The sequence below is a fragment of the Giraffa tippelskirchi genome, chromosome 1 (assembly GCF_054371585.1).
Source record: "Giraffa tippelskirchi isolate mGirTip1 chromosome 1, T2T-mGirTip1v1.2.pri, whole genome shotgun sequence".
Lineage (NCBI taxonomy): Eukaryota > Metazoa > Chordata > Mammalia > Artiodactyla > Giraffidae > Giraffa > Giraffa tippelskirchi.
This window is the reverse complement of record NC_137275.1, coordinates 180,222,963-180,248,000: the sequence shown is the minus strand read 5'-3', so window position 1 is coordinate 180,248,000 and position 25,038 is coordinate 180,222,963. Positions and strand designations below refer to the sequence as shown.

Below are 25,038 nucleotides of genomic sequence, written 5' to 3'. Positions count from 1 at the left end.
GTATGTAAGTGGCACAACTGCTGTTGCTGCCTTCGATATTACAGAAATTGCAATCCAGAACCTCAGGAATTTTTAAGTCTGAGGTATTAGAAGGACTAAATGACTTAAAGCTCAGTGATTTCTAACAAACAAAAAAAATGACATGTAAAATACAGACTAACAGTAAAACCTTTTTGTAAAAGCATGAATAATTAGCATCATTAGGTATTTTTCTCATTTATATCATTTTATGTTATTATTCACTAATGTTATGAACTGTGATTAAGGCTTGATGTGCTTCTAGCTGAACTCAGAATGTTTCCCACTATCTTGAAGCTACCCCCCGAGTGCTCCCCTGCTAGGCCTTTGAGGTACCAGCAGAGTCTTCTCAGCTAAGTGCATCTGTTCCTGTCTGGCTCTAAAGCAGCCCTCATCCACCCCCCAGCTCTCCACATAGCTTCAGGCAAGGCACTGAAGACAGATACTCCATGTCATGCAGGAATGGAGAGGTTTCTCTCACCACCCACGTTTCAGAAAGTGGAGGATTTCAACAAAATCTCTGGTATTCAACAATCATTGTGACAAGATTTGAAATTTTTGTGTAACAGCTACTTCATCTGGGAAGCTTTTCTTGACTTGGCTGACTATGCTGCACCCTCCTGTTTACATGTTTCCTTAGCACCCTACATTTCTCCTTCATAACAATTGCAGGCTTACCCTTATTTGCTCAACGCTTATTTTCCTGGTTGGGCAGGGAAAAGTTCCTTAAGTTCCAGAAGGGCAAAGCTCAGGTCTGTCTTGTTTATTGTTATTCTTAGCACCCAGGTCAGTGAGTGGCTCACAGAAACATTTTATAAATATAATACCAGCCAAATACAACAGTTAAAGAATTAATAAGGCCACCCCTTCAAACAGCCAGGAGGTGTTGCTATCCTTCTCCTAGGATCCAACAGCAATTCTTAGATGCTTGGTATCCTTGGTCAACAGTCTACCATCTTGGGCTCTGAGCCTTTCCAAGACAGCTTCTTCACAAGTTCTTTAGGAACACCTAAGAACTGGGTCATCATTGTTAACATGACTTGATATTCTCTTTAGCTTTTAAAACTCTCAGTACACATTTTGCTGCTAGAGAGATCCAAAAGGTTAAAAACAACAGATTCAAAGCATACTTCTGCCTGCATCAAGATGCCATCTAAAAACCTTGTAAAGTGATTTGTAGCACAGAGCTGATCAAACCTCCATCAAGGTAAAACTTCAGAGCTGTTATTTGGTCCCTTGAGCTGATGCGACCCATTCTACACTCAAATGGAACTCCTGAAAGTGATTATCTCTGGGTGCTAGGATGATGGGTGATTTTATTTTATAACTTTATTTTTCAGTACTTTTATATGGAATATTTTATATGACTGGGAGAGAAAGCACTTAAAAAAAAAAAGAAAGAAATACAGTGCACTCAGATTTCTTCTTCAGTTACCCAACAAGCCATATGGAGATATATATCACTAAGTCTTTCTCACCCTAAAATTTCTGCAGTGCAGTGTGTTCTAACCTGTCTGACCTATTTGCAGTAGAATCAGCCCTGGGCATTCTATCAGTGTTCCTGCTTTTTAGCAAGGTGAAAAGCAAGAAGTCAGAAAAGGGAAAATAATCACGGTGCAGCTATTTAATACTGTCTAAAATTGACCATGGTGTAACATCCTGAAACTGTTTACCAGCAGTCTGTTAAAAAAAATCAGGGATAGTAAACAGACCATTTTGAAAAATACTGATAGATCTCATTAAAACTGGCAGTTTTTGTCATCCTAGACACAATGCTTCACTAATCAAATTCTCACACCTGACAACTGATAGTGATTTCATCTAAACAGTCCTATTAAAATTGAGAGAAACAGCATGGAGATAAGAAAGATAACCTTTTATTTCTGCTTCATGTTCTACCCTCATTGCCTAGACAGAAATAGTCATGCAACAAGGATGCATTTGAGCAACCAAAAAATTAAAAATTATTTTAGCACCTGAAATTTAGTAGGAAACCACCCATTTTAGGTAAAGTTTTAACATCAAAGAGACAGGTAGTCTCTCACCTGCAATCCTGACAAAAGAAATTTTGAGGGTCTGCAGACATGTAAAGTAGTAAGGATGAGAATTTCTCTCCCAAAGCCATAAATTTAGCTATACAAATACTAGTTATTATCATGCAGCTTCAAACAAACTAATCAGAAAAGTGAAGTGTTAGTTGCTCAATAGTGTATGACTCTTTGTGACCCCCATGGACTATAGCCCACCGAGTTCCTCTGTCCATCGGATTTCCCAGACAAGAACACTGGAGTGGCGGCCATCCCCTTTCCAGAGGATCTTCCCAACCCAGGGATCAAACCCTGGGTCTCCTGAATTGCAGTCAGACTCTCTGCTGTCTGAGCCACCAGGGAACCATCAACCAGAAATATACTACATTAAGAAGAATCCGTGAAGTTAATTTAAAGTCCTTTTACGCCAAAGATAACTTCTTTTCGGAAACTTAATAGTGAGTTATACGTGTATCTTCACAATAAGAGGACTTAAAGTTCATTGAAAACACAAGTTCATGAATATCTATGGATTTAAAAAATAAAAGAACCATATGCATTTCAAGAAGAAGCTCCAGGCCCTGAACCTTCAGATTGAGCAGCTTGGTGAAACCTCAAAAGTCCCCTAAAGATTATGGAAACCTGAGAGGTTCCTCAATGCTGCTCAGCCTGCATCCAGTGAGAATATTCTTCCCAGAAAAGAATAAAAATGGAATAAATCAAATAGCAACCTTAGAAATTCCTACTATAAGAACAAACCCCATATTCAACATAAATCACAGATAACATTCTTACGATCATTCTTGACTTTATAGGGAGGGAAAGAGCCATATTTCCAGAGTTTGATATTTCTTGTTTTCTCACTTTACACTGTGTATTCATCAGCATATCACATTGCCCTAAGGTGGTCTCAGTACCTAAGGCACTGCCTGGTACCTGTAGGTGTAGAGTGAATGATGTAAGAACAAACAAGATAGATGGATGGATGGATGGATGGATGGATACATAACCCTTGTCTGGAAAGCCCACAGGAATGCAGCAGGTATTAACAGGTATTAAGTGCCCTGGAGGAAGCAGTGGTTATAAAAATACATGCTGTCTTTAGGCCAGGTGCCTATAAGAGGGAGTGGCCCATACTGTGCCCAGCGTTGGGGACCAAAATATATATTAAGTTAAAGAAATAAAAGCCCTGTATCAAATAATAACTGTCATGCATATTTAATTCTATAAGCTTAGAAGCACCAAGCAAAGCTAATGTTACTCTTTAGAAGTTATTTTGTTGAATATAGTCTACATAAATAGCATTAAGAAACACCTAGGGACTTCTTTGGTGGTCCAGCGTTTGGGAATTTGCCTGCCAATACAGGGACGTGGGTTTGATCCCTGCCCTGGGAAGATTCCACATGTTGTGGGGTAAGCCCATGTACCACAACTACTGAGCCCAGAAGCCTAGAGCCCACGCTCCCAACAAGAGAAGCCATAGCAATGAGAAGCCTGTGCACTGCAACTAGAGAGTAGACCCCAACTGCCACAACTAGAGAAAAGCCTGTGAGCAGCAATGAAGACCCAGTGCAGCCAAAAATAAGTAATTAAATTAAAAAAAAGAAACATCTAAAGATTAGTTATTTAGGTTTAGGAAGCTAGTTTTCTCTATCTCTGGCTGAACTAAGATTTCTGATAAACTACTCTGATCCATCATTTTCTTATAATAGACTCTCAAGTAGGAACAGGCATGAAAATTGATGTTAGCTCACTTTTCAATTTTTTTCTTCAAAGTAGTTTTTAAAAATTTAAAATCTGAATTCTATATTAATTTTTTAAAGGTATTCTATAAATAATTAGCCAAAATAACTAAAATCTGTTCAGCTGAATGTCTTTAAAAATGCTCAGGAACAAGCATATAAAATTTGAGGCAAACAAAACATGTTCTATTACCAGTTGAGTTCAAATTATTAAAATGACAAAGCCATCAGTATCTACTGGTAACAGTTCAATACTAAATGGTAGATGAAGTGAAGTGAAGTCAGTCAGTCGTGTCTGACTCTTTGCGACCCCATGGACTGTAGCCTACCAGGCTCCTCCCATGGGATTTTTCAGGCAAGAGTACTGGAGTGGGTTGCCATTTCCTTCTCCAGAGGATCTTCCCCACCCAGGGATCGAACCCGGGTCTGCCGCATTGTAGGCAGACGCTTTACCATCTGAGCCACCAGGGAAGTCTTACTAAATGGTATATATATGATCATATATTAAATACACAGTAATTACAACACACACAACTCTCAACCTAGACGTATTTCTCCTATAAACAAGAACTCATATGTGTTAATCTTAGTGATAAAGATTAAAGAAGCAATATTATGTAAAGTGTTTCGTGCTCCCCAAATAAAAGATGATACGACTAATAACTCAAAATCTGAAAGTAGGGCAGGGAGGAGGCATCAAGAGGGAAGAATAAGAAGAAACGTACCGTGCAAATATGAGGCCAGTGTTCAAATTGTTGTAAAATTCCTTGATTTAGTTCTTCTTTATATAATTCTTTGTAAAAATGTGGAAGCTTAGATATCCAAATGCCATTGCTATGCTTGTTTAGTATTTCCTTTATGCGGTTTTGAACCTCATCCATTTTATAAGTGTAAGAGGCAGGAGGCGTGACATTTGGTTTTTCAACAGCCTGATTTAAATTATCTTTAAATTAAAAAAATGATAGAATTAACCAGAATGCTTAACATTTCAGATTATCCCTATTATCTAGTATTTGTGTCTTTAGGCTTTGTTGTACTTCAGGCTTGTGGGGGTTAAGGGACTTCAAAGGGAACAGGATTAGGAGAGCAGGACCATGACAACTTCATTCTAAGTTTTAGTCCTGAAATAATCAGGAAGGTCAACGGCCACTCAGAGAGGGAACGTAGCCCCTTTATTTTGCAAGGATATGTCATAGTTTAATTTAAACTTCAGGATGATGTTTGCTTCATAAAGAATAATGAAATTATTTAACTAATTATTTTCTAATTGCAACCAAGAAAGGTTAAATTTTAGACAATAACAGTATATATGTAATGCTAAATTTGAAGCTGTATTTTACAAAGCGTAAGGATAATGCCGTAATAGTAAGATCAAAGAAACACTTTATAAAGAATAAACAACTGTCCAGGTTTTAAGACATGATCAATTTGCCCTTTATTAATAAGAAAAAATAATTCAGCACTAAGAAAAAGTTCAAAAATTGATGCACGTGTAATAAACATCCTAGCCTCAGTTTATGAACATAAATAAAAGATCTGGTGCCCACAGATAACTATTAATGATTTGCTTTTATTTCCCCAATACAAGTCATTCATTTTTCATAAGTGAATATTACAGAGCTTTGGCTAGCTCTCTTACATTTATTTTTTATTTAAAACTTAGAATACTTGAGTTAATATCTTAATTTAAGTGTCCACAATAGCTGACATTTCTGGAAGAACTATGGAAATTCATTCCAAACCTTTTAAAAATTTTACTGGGATACAGACCAGAGTATATGAAAAATTACCATCTATAAACAAAATATGTTCACATTTTAATCAGACAGTATTTCTGCTGGGATTCGACAATTTTTACTTTATCTTATTTTAAAAACTGGCTTGTAGAGACACTTAGACTGGTTTGGAGATGCTGGCCTCTGAGGATGCCAGGAAGCCAAAGGGAGAGCCATCCCTTGAGGATGGCTGGATGCAATTCTGCCTTACCCACCAGAGGGCATGAGAACTGCCCTTTGCTGAGACTTAGCTTGACTCAGCCAATAGAAGGGTCCAGGATTTCCACATCTGTTTCCTATTAAAGGCACAGTTAATTTATAAAGTTCTTCCCAAATAATGATATATAAAAGAACCAGGAAGAAGGAAAAGACATGTTTCTTGGAACTGGCCAGTCCCTCCCTTAAAGAGAGAGTCAGCAGTTGGCATGTAGTTGGAGTCTGCAAATGCACCTGCTCCATGGGGCTACTGGAGTTATCTAAGCTTCTGTGCCTTTTGTTCAACAAATCAAGGAAGTAATTTAGGCTGCCAGCAATTAGAAGAGGTTATGTGTAAGAGGTTATTCACCCAGCCCCTGGGTGAATCATAATCCTCCTGAAACAAGTCCTCTTGGTTCTGCAGCAAAAGCTTATTCTAATTCAAAGGATTTACAACCTCTAAAGGGTATGTGGCTTTACTGAGTGGTCATTTTTCAGAAAATGCATGTGTAAATATAATTGATAAAGACAAAAATCAACCTGTTCCATCAATTTTCATGAGAAATACTGGAGATATAGCTCTATGGAAAAAACGATTTCAACTCAGTAAGAATCACATGTAAAGCAGCAAATCATTTAAAACCACATAAACTTCATGCAGTGTAAGTACTAATTCTGAAAACCATGTATTCCTCCGGTGGGTCTAAGAGCAAGGGATTTACACTTTGGTTGGAGAAGACAAGTGTGTGCACCTCTGATCTTCAGATTCTTCAACTTTATTATGTCTTCTATTGTCCTTTTGGATTGTATATATTTATATTCATATTTAGATGCTTATTCATATTTAGATGCTGGTCATTGCAGCCCAGTTTTCACATAGTGTTAAGTATGTGAAAGTATTTTATGAGTATCTGAAACTATTTTTTGAGTTGAAGTCCTCTATTTATGTGCTTTAAATCATACTCTCTAATGACTGAGAGTGACAAGGGATACAACGATCTCTGTAGGCAACAAGCGGAAGAGACAGAACAGGTCTGGTGTGAGGAAAGCCTCAAGTCAGAACAATAATGATACCCTTGGAGGTATTACTTTATCTTTAGATCACTACAATTCATAACTTAAAGAAATGAGAAAAGAGAGGAGGAGAGATACATTACAAGTGGGAGAAGGTGAGAACAAATGTCAAAAGCCACCACTAGATACTTTTCTTAGGGTTCTGAGGCTCCAGAAGCCACAATGTATCACAAAAATAATGTTTAGAAAACATACCGCTCATTTCCTTAGTACAGGTTCTTGAGAGATGCACCTGAAAAGGTGGCGGAAGGGATGCCTTTGGGTTAAACCTAAGGTATAAAACAAAAGTAAATTAAAATTCAAATGGCAAAGTCAGAAGCAAGTTTCAAACACTATACTTTTCATTTAAAGTCTCTGTGGCATTGAGCAGTAAAATAGGTCACTAAAATATTTCAAAAGGGGAAAATTAAAATGATACCTTGTATCAGCTTTCATATTCACTGAAGGAAACTATATTAAAGGCTGAATTTGAACTAGTAATTTAAAAGAACTTGGAAGTCACATTTCCCCAATGGCTCAGTGAGTAAAGAATCCACCTGCAATGCAGGAGACACGGGTTCAATCACTGGGTCAGGAAGATAACCTGGAGAAGGAAATGGCAACCTACTGCTGTATTTTTGCCTGGAAAATTGCATAGACAGAGGAGCCTGGTGGGCTACAGTTCATGGGGTTGCAAAGAGTCAGACATGACTGAGCACATAAATGCATTAAGGAACTAGCAATACAAAATAAAGAAAACTATGAAAATAATAAACAGTTGAACATAATGAATATTTTTGAATGTAACTAAAAAATGAAAGACTTGCATTACCAGATACTGAAATGTGTTATACAGGTATAACATTTAAAATAGCTGGACAGATAAGTAAAATAGTAGAGAGCTTATAAATACTCAATTTACATTATATTAATATCTCAGTACAAGATAAAAGTGGCATTTCAAACCAGACGGGGAATGCTCAATTAACGACTTAGGAAAGAAAGGTAGATTTCCCACTTCATATGCTCACCAAAATAATTTTTGTGTGAATTTTACTGGAAATATGTAGAAAATTTTTCTCCACATAAGGACAAAGAAATACCACCCCCCACCCACAAACAGAAATAATTTGTGTTCATGTCTGCCTGTCTCACTAGACTCCAAATGTCTATTACTTGTATCTCCAGTGCCTAGGGCAGTGCCTGGTACATGCAAGGAGGAATGAATGCTGTAAGAAGGAATAGGATGATTGAATGAAGCAAAGACTCCATCTTGCTCAGCAGTGGGTATGGGACTAGAGGTGACTGTGACACAGAATACCTATTTCAGAATTTTTCAACAGTATGTAATACTCTAAAAATTAGATCAATTCTCTGAAATGAAGCACATCGGAGACAGTCCCAAGATGGTGGAGGAACAGGACGGGAGAGCACTTTCTCTCCCACAAATTCATCAAAAGATCATTTGAATGTTGAGCAGCTTCCATAAAACAACTTCTGAACTCTGGCAGAGGACACTAGGCACCCAAAAAGGCAGCCCAATCTCTTTGAAAGGAGGTAGGACAAAATATAAAAGACAAAAGCAGAGACAAAAGATTTAGGGATGGACACCCGCCCTGGGGAGGGAGTCATGAAAGAGGAAAGGTTTCCACAAGGCAGGTCTGTGGGAAGTTTTGGAATCTCAGAGAGCAACATAACCGGGAGGAAAAAAATAAAGAAATGAAGCACATCTCCTAAATTCTAAAAGAAATGATTAGATTGTAGGCTACAAGCAAAAGTTTATTTAGTATACGAAGCTCTGCAATTATAAGAGCATCACATTCGAGTATTAATGCATCTGGGTAATACAGAAGACCCCAAAAACTTATCCAATTCCTACTTCTGCAGAACTGGCAGGGAGACAGCAACACTTTCCCTTGCTTCAGAATCCTAAGAAATGTAAACTGGAATCTTCGCCTGCTTTGAGTCAGCTGTGAGGACTTGAGCAGGAAGTAGGAGGTTATGAGTGAAGAATGAAAGAAAGCACAGCAAGGATATGGTAGGGGCTGCTTTGGTTCAAGCCTTGGTGGGTCTAACGCACAGGAAAGAAAACAGTCAACACAGCAAAAGAAAAATAGTCAAGGAAAACCACAGGAGCACATGAAAAACAAACATAATAAGATAACAGAGGTCCAACCAGTTTTATAACAGTAAGTATAAAAGACTTACTACTTTGTTTCTTAAAAGACAAATATTTAGGCTGCCCCTCCCCAAAAAAGCCACATTTAAACATACACCATTTATTAGAGACACATTATTATCCCACAAATATTTAAGGACCTACTATTACGTGCCAGGCACTGTGTCAGAGTGTAATGATCAACGATACACAAGAGAAAGACACCATTAGTCTCACGGACTACACATATAGTTGAGAAAACTGACTATGGCAAGCAGCTAGTAAATGGCCCCCCAATGCTGCCTGCCTCTGTGGTACCAAAACCTTGTGTAATCCCCTCCCTTTGACTAACTTGCTTTTAATCAATAGAATACTTCAAGGTTGAGGGGATTATACATAATTAGATTACAGAAGATTCTAATTTCCACTTTGCTAGCATAATCTCTCTTTGCTGGTTTTGATGAGGCGAATGGCCACGTTAGGGAGGCCTACATGGCATGAAATTGAAGTTGGTCTTTGGCCAGCCAGATGAAACTAAGGCACAACTCAAAAGGAATAGATTGTACCAACAACCATGTAAGTGAGCCTAGAAGGGGATTCGTCTCAGCTGACCCCAGCCAAAGCTGATAGCGTGATTGCAGTTGCATGAGAAACTCTGAAACAGAAGACCTAGCTAAGTGGTTCTTAGATTCCTAATCCATAGAAGCTATGGGATAATAAGCATGTGCTGTAAACTACTAAATTTGTGGTCATCTGTTACATAATAATTAATGCACTGATTGAATATGTACATAAGAACAAAGTCTACTAAATACTGTAACAGGGGCAGTAGGTGTAATAAAAGCACATGACAAAAGCAACAAACCAAATTAGGAGGTACAGAGAGGAGCAAGTAGAAAGTAAAGGTTGCTGCTGCTGCTAAGTCACGTCAGTTGTGTCCGACTCTGTGCGACCCCATAGACGGCAGCCCATCAGGCTCCCCCGTCCCTGGGATTCTCCAGGCAAGAACACTGGAGTGGGTTGCCATTTCCTTCTCCAGTGCATGAAAGTGAAAAGTGAAAGTGAAGTCACTCAGTCTGGTCTGACTCTTCACGACCCCATGGACTGCAGCCTACCAGGCTCCTCCATCCATGGGATTTTCCAGGCATGAGTACTGGAGTGGGTTGCCAGTGCCTTCTCCGAAGTAAAGGTTATGAACACTTATTATAAAGTTATAATAACCTGAGTAGTTTGGCACTGTGAAAGAAGAGATAGGTATAGTCAATGATTCTGAATGGAAAGCCCAGAAATTGAATCATATACTTATAACAATTTAGTATTGGTAGAGACAGCATTTCAAACCATCAGGAAAAGAAAGTATTATGTCATAATTGATATTAGGACATCTGGATAACAGGAAAGATTCCTACTCTCACACAATTTCAATGTGCATGCTCAGTTGCTCAATTGTGTCTGGTCCTTTGTAACCCCATGGACTGTAGCCCCCCAGGCTCCTCTGTCCATGGGATTTTTCAGGCAAGAATACTGGAGTAGGTTGCCATTTCCTCCTCCAGGGGATCTTAACCCAGGGATCGAACCACCTGCATTGCAGGTGGATTCTTTACCCACTGAGTCATCTCTCACACTATACAACAAAATAAATTCTAGATGAATTAAAGGTTTAAATGCAAAAAATGAAACCATCAAAATTCTAAAAGTAAACAGAAGACATACTACATAAATTGGGGGTAGAAATGCTTTTCTAAGCATAACACCTAAAGGCAAAAGTCATAAAGGAAGAGATTAATAAATGTAACTAGAAAAATTTAAAGTTTTTGTATACCCAAAATATCATAATTAAATAAACAAGGGAGGGGCTTTCCTGATGGCTCTCAATAGTAAAGAATTCACCTGACAATGCAGAAGACACAGGTTCAATCCCTGATCCGGGAAGATCCCACATGCTGTGGAGCAAAAAAGTTCGTGTGCCACAACTACTGAGCCTGTGTTCTAGATCCTGGGAGCTGCAACTACTGAGCCCACATGCCATAATTACTGAACTCACATGCCACAACTAGTGAAGCTTGAGTGCCCTAGAGCCTGTGCTCCTCCACAAGAGAAGCCACTGCAACGAGAAGCCTGTGCACTGCAACTGGAGTAGCTCCACTCTTGAAACTAGAAAAAAGCCTGCACAGCAATGAAGACCCAGCACAGCCTTAATAAATAAATAAATAAAATTAAAGAAATAAACTGAGAAAACATTGCCAACATATTACAGGACAAAAAGGTCAACATCATAATTTATAAATCACTTTTACAAATTAGAAAGAAAAACGAACAATTGACAAAATATGTAAGTTATAAAAGATCCATAAATGGGTGAATAAACATATGAAAAACAAAACTTCCTTAAGAATAAAAATCAAAGAAATAGAAATTAAAACATAAGTGCATTTTTTTTTCACCTTTTAGAACACCAAATAAAAAACTGATGCCCAGTGTTGGCAAGTGCACAAGTAAACTATCATTCCCATGTGTTTCTAGAAAACTCTATCTGGTATCATTGTTTTGAGTACAAATTAATAAAGTGTTAGTGTGTATACCCTCTTACCCAGAGAGTCTATTTCTACTAATTTATTCTAAAGAACTAGTTGTGAATACAGGCAAGGATTATTCTACATATATGTTCATTGTAGAATTGCTTGCAATAGTGAAAATCATTTATATTTAACAATAAATGACTATGGACTAGCCTGACACTAAAAATGATACTGTAGATGTGTATTTAACAATATGGAAAATGTTAATATACTGTCTTTTAAAACAGGTTAAAAAACAGTAATATACATCATGAGCCAATTTGTATTTTTAAAACTTATAATATAGAAAGGCATTTTTTAATGTTTACATTTATGTTTAGATTAGAGGTGTTTTTTTCTTTCTTTTACTTGCTTATACTTTGCAAATTTTCTATACAATACACATTAATACTTCTGTAATCACAACAAAACAATAAATTTATTTTAGAAAATGTTTCCTATAATTATTTAGTATACGAATTTTAAAACCTACAAAATCTCAGAAACCTACATTCATTTATTTTAGCTTAATACTTGCAAGATACCTTTTCAATCATGGTTCCCATTGGCTAATGCCAAACAGTCCTTTATTTGTATCCAAAGTCCATGATCTTACTATCATATACATACAGTGATTTCTTCTCTCATTCTAGGCCTAATGAAACCCTGGTCTTCAGCACCATATTCACCTATGTTTCATGCATACATATATTTAAACACCCATTTTAATAATCATCATTTTAACAAAATACAATGGTTGTGAATTGTATTTTTTTAGTAATAAACATTTCCCAGAGAAACCACAAATCAATCATATATCCTCACTTTTGACTCCTCTTTCTATTTCACTGTAGACCATAGTAAACTTAGATTGATACCTACAATATTAGAGAATATCAGTTACATTATTTTGCTAGAATCTTCCAGTTTGTTAACTGGCAGACATGAGTTCTTTAACCAGAATTTTTGAGAATGGGCTTCTGGGGTCCGTATATTTCCTGCATTAGTAGACAAACATGCATGCATATGTGCACCAATTAATTTTTCTGGGAAGATCATATAGCTTTCATTAGCTTCTCAAAAGATATGGTGACTTTAAAAAGTTTAAACTCATAATAGCTTATACTACTTACTCCTTAATATTTCATAAGTTTAGAAATAAAATCTTTTGCTATTATTCTATTTTGGTAAGAGCAACTTCTTTGATTTTATAATTTGAAAGGCAGCCCATACCCTCTGCCACCAGATGGTATTTAGATTTCCCTTATGTAACTTTCAATTTGTAATATACTCTTTAAAAAAAGGTTTGATGAAGATGTTTTATAACAAATTTAATAGCTTTAATTAAAACAGTCTGAAATACATCCATACAAAGAAAGACAACTGAAGACAGGTATGCAGTTCTAGAAATCACTGTACAAGAATGTAAAAGACATTCTGTGCATGCATACTCAGTTACTTCAGTCATATCTGCCTTTTTGCGACACTATGGACTATAGCCCACCAGGCCCCTGTGTCCATGGGATTCTCCAGGCAAGAATAGTGGAGTGGGTTGCCATGCCCTCCTTCAGGAGATCCTCCCAACCCAGGGATCCAACCAGTTTCTCCTGCACTGCAGGCAGATTCTTTACCCACTGAGCCCCCTGGGAAGCCCAGAAGACATTCTACACTATTTGAAATTCAAAATTCTTATAGTGAAAGGCAAAAGACAAAAGCATATACTATATTAATTCTCAAAGCTAAAACCATGTAGAAAGCTTTTATTATCAATTTTAATCTTTTTTTTTGACATATTTATAAATTCATGGGAATTTTCAAAAAAAAATGTACATAGAAGCCTCATGTACCCTTCACCCAGTTTCCTCCAATGGCAATACCTTGCATAGTACAATATCAAAACCAAGCAGCTGACAGTGGTATAATCCAGAGCATACTCAACTTTCACTTACATGAATGTGTGTATAATTCTACCACACACAAAGGTGCATGTAGCCAGCACTACAATCAACATGTAGAACTACCCCATCATTACAAGGCTCCCTCTTGCTACCCCTTTATTGCCACATCCTTCCCCTTTCTCCAACCCTTGATCTTGGCAATCACTTCTCTGTTCTCTATCTCTAAAATTCTGTCATTTCAAGGATGTTATATATAGTCATACAGTATGTAACTTTTTGAGATTGCCTTCAACTCAGCACAATTCCCTTGAGATCCACTGATGTTGTGTATGTCCATAGTTCATCCTTTTATACTGTGGAGAGGTATATTCTGTAGTGCGGATGTATTCAGTTTGTTGAATCTTTCAACTTCTCAAGGACATCTGGGTTGTTTCTAGTTTGGGTCTATTATGAATAAAGTTACTATGGACACCTGTGTACAGGTTTTTGTGTAAACTGAACTTTTCATATCTCTGGGATAAATGTCTAGGAGTGGAATTCCTGTTTAGCTTTCTTTTTTTTAAGGAAACTATCTTCTAACTTATCCTCTAACTTCTAACTTATCCTCAACTATCTTCTAACATGGCTGTACAATTTTATATTCCCAAAAACAATGCTATGAGTGATCCATGTTCTCTGTATGCTTGCCAGATTCAGTGTTATACTTTTAAATTGCAGTATATTTGATTTGTAATGTTGTATTACTTTCAGGTATACAGAATGGTGATTGGGTATTTTTGCAGATAATACTCCATTGTAAGTTATTACAAGATAATGGCTAATAAGATAATTCCCTGTGCTATACAATGTTTTTCTAAGACTTTTATAGCTTCAGATCTTACATTTAGGTCTTTAAACCATTTTGAGTTTACTTTTGTATACAGTGTGAGAGAATGCTCTAACATCTTATTTTACATGCAGTTGTCCAGTTTTCCCAGCAACAACTTGTTAAAGAGAGTCTTTTCTCCATTGTATATAGTTGCCTCCTTTGTCATAGGTTAATTTATCATAGGTGTGTGGGTTTATTTCTGGGCTCTCTGTTACATTGATCTGTGTCTGTTTTTGTGCCAGTAGCATGCTGCTTTCATTACTTGCTGCTTCATTACTTTCATTACATGCTGCTTTTCATTACTTTGTAGTACTGTCTGAAGTCTAGGAGGGTTATACTCCAGCTTTGCTCTTTTTCTTCCTCAAGACTGCTTCAGCAATTAAAAGTCTTCTATGGTTCAATATAAAATTTCAGATTATTTGTTCTAGTTCTGTGAAAAATGTTCTGGGTATTTTGATAAGGATTGCATTAAATCGTAGGTTGCTTTGGGCAGTATGGCTAGTTTAACAATATTAATTCTTCAAATCTAAGAGCACTTTGTCCATCTTTGTATCATCTTCAATTTTCATCATCAATGTTTTACAGTTTTCAAAGTAAAGGTATTTCAACTCCTTAGCTAGGTTTACTCCTAGTTATTTTATTTTTTGATGTCATTATAGATGCTATTGCTTTCTTATTCTCTTACATTCCATTATTAGTATATAGAAATACAACAGATTTCTGTCTATTAATTTTGTACCCTGCAACCTTGGTGAATTCATTTATTATTTCTAATAGTTCTGGGGTAGAGACTTTTGGGTTTTCTCTATAAAGTATCATGTTATCTGCAAGAAGTGACAGTTTTACTTCTTCCCTTCCAATTTGGATACCTTTTACTTCTTTTTCTTCTCTGCAGTAGCTAGGACTTCAAATATTATGTTAAACTGAAGTGGCAAGAGCGGGCATCCTTGTCTTGTTCTTGAATTTAGTGCAAAGGGTTTTACCACTGAGTATGATTTTGGCTGTGAGTTTGTCATAAATGGTCTTTATTATTCTGAGATAAGTTCCCTCTATACCCACTTTGATGACAGCTTTTAATCATGAGTAGATATGGAATTTTATCAAATGTTTTTTGTGTGTCTATTGGGATGATCATGTGATTCTGAGCCTTCCTTTTGTTAATGTGGTGTATCACACTGATTGATCTGCAAATGTGGAACCATCCCTATGACTCTGGAATAAATCCAACTTGATCATGGTATATGACCCTTTTTATATATTGTCAGATTTGGTTTGCTAATATTTCGCTGTAGATTTTTGCATCTATATTCATCAAAGATATTTTGACCTGTGATTTTCTTTCTCTCTGGCATCTCTGTCTGGTTTGGGTATTGAGATAACGGTAGCCCATGGAATGAATGTGGGAGTGATCCCTCCTATTCAATTTTTTGGAATAGCTTGAGAAGAACAGATATTAGTCCTTATTCATATGTTTGGTAGGACTCCCCTGTGAGGCCATCTAGTCCTGGACTTTGTTTCTAGTTTTTCTGTTACAAATTCAATTTCACTTCTAGTAACCAGCCTGTTCAAACTGTCTTTTCTGTTTGTTTGTTTCAGTCTTGGCTGTTTGTATGTTTCTAGAAATTTGTCCATCTCTTCTGGTTTAGTTGCTAAGTGGCATCCGACTTTCGCAACACCATGGACTGTAGCCTGCCAGGGTCCTCTGTCCATGGGATTCTCCAGGCAAGAATACTGGAGTGGATTGCCATTTCCTTCTCCAGGTGATCTTCCCAACCCAGGAAGCGAACCCAGGTCTCCTGCATTGCAGGCAGATTCTTTACTGACTGAGCTATGAGGGAAGTCCACCTCTTCTAGACTGTCCAATTTATGGGCACATAACTGTTCATAATATTTTCTATGATTGTTTTGTATCTCTGCAGTATCAGTTGTTATTTCTCCTCTTCAATTCTTACTTGGGTCCTCTTTTCTTCTTGGTGAGCCTGGCTAAAAGTTTATCAATTTTTAAGTCTTTTTTAAAAACCAGCTCTTGGTCTCATTGATCTTTTCTATTGTTTTTATGATCTCTATTTTATTTCTTCTCTGATCTTTATTATTTCATTTTTCTGCTGACTTTGGACTTTGTTTGTTCTTCTTTTTGTAATTCGTTTAGGCAATAGGTTACGTTTTTGAGGTTTTCTTTAATTGTTTCTTGTGGGAAGTCTCAGTTCAGTTCAACTGAGTAACTCAGTCATGTCCAGCTCTTTCCAACCCCGTGGACTGCAGCATGCCAGGCTTCCCTGTCCATCACCAACTCCCAGAGTTACTCAAACTCATGTCGATATGGACATCAAGTCTATATCACTATAAACTTCCCTCTCAGAACAGTTTTTGATGCATCCCAACTTCGGAGAAGGCAATGGCACCCCACTCCAGTACTCTTGTCTGGAAAATCCCATGGACAGAGGAGCCTGGTGGGCTGCAGTCCATGGGGTCGCTAAGAGTCGGACACGACTGAACTACTTCACTTTCACTTTTCACTTTCATGCATTGGAGAAGGAAATGGCAACCCACTCCAGTGTTCTTGCCTGGAGAATCCCAGGGATGGGGCTGCCGTCTATGGGGATGCACAGAGTTGAACACGACTGAAGCGACTTAGCAGCAGCAGCAGCAGCAGCAACTTTGGAAAGTTATATTTCCATTTTCATTTGTCTTGAGATATTTTCTGATTTCCTCTGATTTCATTGTTGACCCCCTTTTTTTTTTTAGTAGCATGCTGTTTACTCGCCACGTTTGTTCTTTTCCCATTTTTCTTTCTGTAGTTGATTTCTAGTTCCATACCACTGTGCTAAGGAAAATGCTTGATATAATTTCTTCCTCTTAAATTTGTTGAAGTTTGTTTTGTGACCTAGTATATGATCTATCCTGGAGAATGTCCTATGCGCACTTGAAAAGAATGTGTATTCTGCTGCTTTCGGATTTAATGTCCTATAGGTATCTATTAGATGAAAAGATGCTTGCCCTTTGGAAGGAAAACTATGACAAACCTAGACGGCATCTTAAAAAGGAGAGACATCACTTTGCCAACAAAGGTCCATATAGTCAAAGCTATGTTTTGATAGCTTGAGATAAAGCTAGATAAAGTTTTTCTAGTTGTTATGTACAGATGTGAGAGTTGGACCATAAAGAAGGCTAAGCACTGAAGAATCGATGGTTTCAAATTGTGGCGCTGGAGAAAACTCTTGAGAGTCCCTTGGAGAGCAAGGAGATCAAATCAGTCTATCCCAAATAAAATCAACCCTGAATATTCATCAGAAGGCCTGTTGCTGAAGTTGAAGATCCAATACTTTGGCCACCTGATGTGAACAGCTGACTCATTGGAAAAGACCCTGATGCTGGAAAAGACTGAAGGCAAAAGGAGAAAAGAGCGGCAGAGGATGAGATGATTAGATAGCATCACCAACTCAATAGACATGAATCTGAGCAAACTCTGGGAGACAGTGGAGGAGAGAGAAGCCTGGCATGTTGCAGTGCATGGGATCACAAAAAGGTGGACATGACTTAGCAAATGAACAACAAGATACCTATTAGGTTCATTTGGTCTGCTGTGTTAAGACCTCTGTTACGTTACTGATTTTGTCTGGATGCCCTGTCCATTGATGTCAGTGGGTATTAAGGTTCCCTATTATTACTGTATCACTATTTTTTATTATTTCAGCCATTCATATAGGTGTGTCTCAATATAGGTTTTTTTTTTTACACATTATCTTATTTCATTCAATTAACAGCCTGCTCACACATAATCCAAGAACACTCAAATAATAAAGCAAATATAATCACATATTAAAGATTGGTCTTCAAACATCATAGCCAATGATGTCACAGTTGCCTACAATCTCACCAACATAAAACCACATCCACATCTTGGTGGTCACCACACCATTCAGTAGTTTCCTTAACTGGGAGCTGTTTGAAGCTACTTGTTTGAGCACTAGTGATATTTTTTTTCCCAGCTCTGAACAGCTGTAAGGATCTCAGCAGAGTTGGAGGAACCATATCAACCTTGGCATAGTGCCAAAATGTGGCCAATTGAGGCTTTGAGTAAGTCACAGCAGTGCTGGGACCTTCTCTGTGAGTTTATGGGCAAACTGGGTCATGGTTCTAGGATGGAAAGCCCATGACCCCGACTGGCCAGCTGACTCTCAATGTAGTTTTAATTTACACTTCCCTAATAGCTAATGAAGTTGAACATATTTTCATGTGTTTTTATATTTAAAGTAATTACTGTTATGTTAGGGCTTATGCCTGTACTTTCTGAAGTTCCAAACCATTTTAGATTATTTCTGTTCTGTTGAGAGAACTTCCTGTAGCCCCTCTTTAGGAGTAGGTCAGCTAATGACAAATACTCCTAGTTTTCTTTCATCTGAGAATATCTTCTTTATTTCCCTTTCTTTTCTGGAGGATATAGAATTTTGATTGACAGGTTTTTTCTTTCACCACTAAAAATTTGCCATTTCTTTCCTTCATGGTTCCTCCTTGACTGTGAATGAAAAACCATTGTCATTAAAACTGGTATTCCCCTATGGGTGATGTATCATTTCTCTCTGGCTATTTATAAGATTTTTTCTTTGTCTTTAGTTTTCAGAAGTTTCATTATTGGCATGGGATTCTTTGAATTCATCCTATCTGGGATTTCCCAAGCATCCTGGACCTTCAGATTTAGGTGCGTAGCCAAATTTGAGAAGTTTCAGCCATTATGCCTTCAAATACACCTTCAATCTCACTCTTTGTTTTGAGGATCTAATAATACAAATACTAGATCTTTTCTTATTCTCCCTACATGTCCCTAAGACTCTGCTAGATTTTTTTTCCCCCACAGAACTCTCAGGCTCAGCTAGTTATTTTGTTTTCTTTTGTTTAAGTCTATTTACTCTGTTGTCCAGATTGGGCAATTTCTACTGTTATAGCTTCAAGTTCTTTGATTCTGTTCTCTGCCATATTCATTCTGCCATTGAGCTCATACACTGCAGTTTTATTTTGGTCATTCCATTTGGTTCTTTTTTCCCCTCTTTTTTATTTTTTAAATTATGAAAGTATGACAACACATTTACAGGAGACTTGGAAAATACAGAACAAAGTTATATATAATTCCACTATATATTACGATTATTTTTAAGTAGATAAATTAAGATTTTTAGTTGGAGTTTCAATATCAAACTCTCAAAAATAATATAATGAATATACAGAAAAGTAGGGGCTTCCCTTGTGGCTCAGTGGTAAAAGAATCTGCCTGCCAATGCAAAAGACACAAGTTTCCTTCCCTGGTCCAGGAAGATTCCACATGCCATGGAACAATTAAGCCCGTGTGCCACAACTACTGAATCTGTGCTTTAGAGCCCTGAGCAGCAACTACTGAGTCCATGTGCTGCAATTAATGAAGTCTGTAAGTCCTAGAGCCCATGTTCCACAACAAGAGAAGTTTCTACAATGAGAAGCCTGCAAACCACAACTAGAGAGTAGCCCCTGTTCTCTGCAATTAGAGAAAAAGCCTGTACAGCAATGAAGACCCTGCATAGCCAAAAATAAATAAACAAATAAAATTATTTTTAAAAATATACAGAAAAGTAGGATACAGTAGACTTGAAAAGCACCATGAACATTTGGTTCTTTTTTGTATGTTTTCTTTCTTTGGTGAATTTTCTTTTTTTTTTTTTCAACAAGATTTGCATTTGCAAATTAAAGCATTTTTACAACAGCTGCTTTAAAATCATTGTCAGATAATTCCATCATCTGATTCATGATAATGTTGGAGTCTGTTGATTGTTTTCTCTCATTCAAATTGTCATTTCCCTGGTTCTTAGTATAATGATTGATTTTTTTCATTGTAACCTGCACATCTGAACACATATTACGAGACTCTGGATCCTATTTAAATGTCTAATTTTAGCAGGCAGTTATTCTGTTTAGGTTTATCATATACCTCCTGGCCTACTTTTGTAGGCTGTGGTTCCAATAATAATTTAGTTTTCAGGGCCCTTATGGTACTATTCTGGTCTGGTACATTTACCTGCTGCTGATGGAGCTCCTGCTTACTGCTGGAGCTCCCGTTTGATTTCTGTAGGTGCTGGCCATGGAAGCGGAATACACTTCCCTAGGCCTAGTGCTGCTAGGGGAGAAGGAAATGGCAACCCACTACAGTATTCTTGCCTAGAGAATCCCATGGACAGAGGAGCCTGGTGGGTTGCTGTCCATGGGGTTGCACAGAGTCAGACATGACTGAAGCGACTTAGCATGCATGCATGCAATGGAGAACAAACTGGCAACCCACTCCAGTATTCTTGCCTGAAGACTCCCAGGGACAGAGGAGCCTGGTGGGCTGCCGTCTATGGGGTCGCACAGAGTTGGACACGACTAAAGCAACTTAGCAGCAGCAGTGCTGCTAGGTGGGAGAGTGGGAACATGATATGCAGCAGGTCAGAGAGCACTACCTTGGGCCCTCTCTAAAGGCTGCTTGGTGTGGCAAGGTCCTCTACTCAATCACTGCTGGTGCTACCTGCAGGAATGGAAGGCTCTTACCTAGGCCATACAGTGCCACTGGATGAGAGGTAGGAGATACCAGACCATGGGGTAGGGAGTGCTCCTCTGAGCCCACAATCCAGGATGCCTGGCTTTGCTGTCATCTTATAAATTCAATTCAAAATCTTGAAATTTAGGCCCAGAACCAGCAGAGACAATGGTACCTCAGTCACCAAAGTCACCAACTGTGCTTTGGGTCAAGATTCAAGTTTTAATTATATATTTTCTAGACTTTATAAAAAATTTATAATAACTAATCATAAACACCATTAAATATATACCATTATGAAAAATATTTAAAGGTTGCTTTATTAAAAAATACTAAAATATAAAAAACTAGTACCCTTTTGCCTACTTAAAAATATTCTTTCTAAATATTCTAGTATGGGGGGGAGCACTTGGGGGGGAACTATCTTTTATACAAAATGGAATTTTTGAGCATTGATTTAAAGGAAATTGATACAAAAAAATTTGTTTTGTATAGGTACAAATAGGATGGAAGAATGTGACATGACTCATCTATACCAGATGGTAAGCTTTTTCTGTGAAGGGTCTAACAGTATATATTTTAGGCTTTGCAGGCCATACTGTCTATGCACAACTACTCAACTCTGCAGTTGTGTAAAAGCAACCAAAGAGAATATATAAACAAAGGAATGTAGCTGTGTTCCAATAAAACTTTATTTATAAAAACAGTCAATGGGCCAGATTTGGTCCATATGTTGTAGTTTGCTCACCTGAATTACCTCATGAAACAAGAAAATTTAGAGCCAGAAAGGAACTTTGAGATCACTGAGTTAACATTTTTATTGGGCAAATGAGGATACCACAGCCCCAGTAGATGAAATAATTTCACTTATTTCACCTGGCCAATGAATGGCAGCATCCAAACAAAAATTTTAAGGATGTGGTATTACTGCCAGTTCAGTATTCTGATGCATGAATGTGTAATGCTACTGTATTATGGATATGATTATTGGAACACAGCAGAGCATACAAATTAATGAGATTTTACTTAAAACTTACAAAATTAATTAGAAGAAAGATCTTCAGTCAAACTAAGTTATTCTGAAGTAGCATCTCAGAACAATTTGTGAGATCTTCTAAAATGAACGTTATAAGCAGAGACTACCAACAATGCACAACAAATACAAAAGAGATATTCAGAAAATGATGTTTAGGCAGCCAGGAAAAGTGAACTAACTAGTAATGATGCATTTCTCTACTCATATGTGAAATTACATTACACAAAACAAAGTATTTCCTTCTTCACCTGAACACACATGTTTAAGACTTATTATCCTAGGATCACCACACTTCTCCTTTTAGCCAGACAAAGCCCAAATACCTGTTGTTGGTAGACATGGTCACATGCCTCTGCACTGGAACATCTTTGAATACTTCATTTCCAATACTTGTTTGTAATGTGTAAGGCAGCATTTCAGCATCAGATTTAACTCCAAGCGAGTTTCCTTTGTTTCTTAACAGTGTTGAATAAGGTTTTTTGCTGACAGAAAAATCTGAAGAAAATCCTGGTTGTCTGAGGGTTGCTTTTGGTTTTCCTATGAAGTCAGGCACACATAATGGAATCAATTAGCTTCCCAAAACCTTGGTTTCATTATGTCACTCCCTTGCCCAGATGTTTTCTGTTGGTCTCTATGCTCAGAGAAGTTTGTAAGAATATGAGGTGGCCATCAGAGGGTCGGTCGGTCAGCAGGGGAAGAGCAGATGGGTATGTATTTAGCAGACGAGCTTCTTCAAAATGTGGCTTCATCTGCTAGGCAAGCCTGTTACTTTTCCTCTACTCACCAACTAACTTGGTGGCAGTCACCTCACATTCTTACAAATGCAGCACACTCAGCGGTATCTTAGTCCTCCCATTGTCTCTCCACCAATTTGAATGCTTCCAATCGTTAGGGGTCTGGTTTCAAGTCTCCCCCTTGCCATGAAGCTCTCCACTGCCATTCTCACAAGGATTGCTCTTTTGCCTAAAATGCTCATTGTGGTATTCAGCATCTACTCTTTTATACTATCATTAAACTATTTCTTGAGAATTTAGTTTTAGAAATGATTATTTTATAAGCTCCTTGAGAGAAACAATCAGTAAATACAGGCTGAGTTGCCTACATCTTTATGTACTATATAATTCATGTTTTTCTGAAAATAGAGGATTTATAGTAAAAGATACGACTTCCCAAATAAGACATTAACTCACAGGTTCTTGGTTCATCCAACATGCTATATGAGGCTTTACCCTCAAATAAAGAGCAAAACCACACTTTGCCATAGTAAGTTATGCTGAGTTACTTCACTTAATGAGTCATGCTTATCATGTTCACTTAAATTCAAATGGAAGCACTAGCTTCAGGATTTCTCCCTTGACATATGAATGTTAACAAACATACGTGTTTATCATGAATACAAGCAATATTTTCATATGACAATGTATTCATAAACAGGCTTTACAATTTTAGCATGTGAAAAGATTTTACCTTCTAGAAAAAATGGCATGGTTTTCTTTACTCTCATCTGACAATTAACTTGCCGACCAGTTTTCCTTTTAGAACTCCTCTGTCGAGCCACAAGCTGAGCAATTCTTGCAGTTTCTGTGCAGGTCATGGCATAGCAGGTTATCTAATTATGAGAGGTAAGGTGAGAGGAGAAACATTTCTCAGATTCACTGGTAACCACAGGCTGACTTTTCAAAGTGTATCTTTGTGAGTTTACATGTCCCAAATCAAGCTGTATGCAAATATTGTCTCTCTCTTTCATGATGTTAGAGCTAAATTATATTTTCTGCAAGAGAAACCAAGCACAGTCCAGCACACTGAATAATCATCTTTCCTTAAACTGAAAAGTTCACTTATTTCTTAAACATGTTTTTATTAAGCATCTAAAATGTGCTAGGTATGTAGGCTTAACAAATGAACCAAAGAACCCTGTGATTGGTATATATTATCTCATATAGTCTGTGAGATATATTTTATTCCCACTTTATACATGGGAAAACAGAGGATCAGGAAAGTTCAGTAAACTTCTCAAGCCACGTGGCGAGGCTATCTCTCTGAATTCAAAGTACATACTTGTAACTGCTATTTGTACTACCTCCAAGAGACTACTTAATTCTAGTCTTGCCAATGAAATGGATTACCTGAGTGACTTGGGGCAAATCAGTTTACTTCCAAAATCCCAGTACTATCAGCTACAAAACAGGGAATAGCTTAGATCTGGGGTTTTCAAACTGTTCAGTGGAGTCATAGGATTCCATGAAGGTGCCTCATGGGTGTGAGGGCAAGACAGGGCAAGCAGAGGACCTGAAGCCTCTGGTATCTACTTAAAATACAGTAGCTCAGCTTTTTATATTAAAAAAAAAAGACAGGATATACAGGATATTTGAAAAAATATTTGAAAACAGAATGTAGACTGCTGAGGTTAGATGATCTCTAGAGCCCCATCTAGTGGTAATGTCTTTAATTTTAAGTTGAAACCAAGAACAGGAAAGCAATGAGGCTTTATACCATAGCCAAAACATGCTCATAATCTTTGGTCCAGTATTTCTATTCCTGAAAATGTATGAACAGAATTCAAAAGAAGAAAAATTACCTACCCAAATATGTACATTAGGGGTTATTTTAATAGTCAAAACCTGGAAACATTAAAAATGTCCCCCCCAAAAAGAATAAAGAGTTGAGTAAATTATAGCACAGTAACTATATGAAGCACTACTAAATTACTAATTCATTCAAACATTTGATCATTTATACATTCAACACATATTTATTAAGTACCAAAAGTCAGGGGCAAAAAAACAAAACAAAAAAACCAATCCCTTATCCATAGGAAACTTATGAAGGAAAGAGAGGCAAAGAGACTAAACAGAAAACATTATGTCAAGTGTTATACTGGATGTATTATAAGAGGCCAAGCAGACAGAAACGAGGGCTTAAATCTTTTTGGGAGAACCAGGGACACTGAAGAAAGTTTTACTATCAATATAATATTTGATTAATTTATACCTTCTCCTTATATAAAATGTATTACAGATTAGGCGAACCTTTGCTGTGTGCTGTGCTGTGTTTGGTTGCTTCAGTCATGTCCAACTCTTTGTGACTCCATGGACTGTAGCCTCCCAGGCTCCTCTGTCCATGGGATTCTCCAGGCAACAATACTCGAGTGGGTTGCCATGCCTTCCTT

The 25,038-nt window shown here is 37.4% G+C and overlaps 1 protein-coding gene across 7 annotated transcripts in view; it reads right to left on the bottom strand.

The window, feature by feature from the left end:
• TDRD7 (tudor domain containing 7) overlaps window positions 1–25,038 on the bottom strand; it is a 98,146-nt gene that overhangs the window by 48,590 nt on the left and 24,518 nt on the right. For all 7 annotated transcript variants that reach the window (XM_081511140.1, XM_081511170.1, XM_081511154.1 and 4 more), the window contains 4 exons: window positions 23,337–23,478; window positions 22,193–22,406; window positions 7,027–7,100; window positions 4,513–4,730 (listed from right to left, as the gene is read on the bottom strand). In XM_081511140.1, coding sequence (XP_081367266.1) covers window positions 4,513–4,730; window positions 7,027–7,100; window positions 22,193–22,406; window positions 23,337–23,478 — 648 coding nt within the window. The remainder of the gene's footprint in view (window positions 1–4,512; window positions 4,731–7,026; window positions 7,101–22,192; window positions 22,407–23,336; window positions 23,479–25,038) is intronic.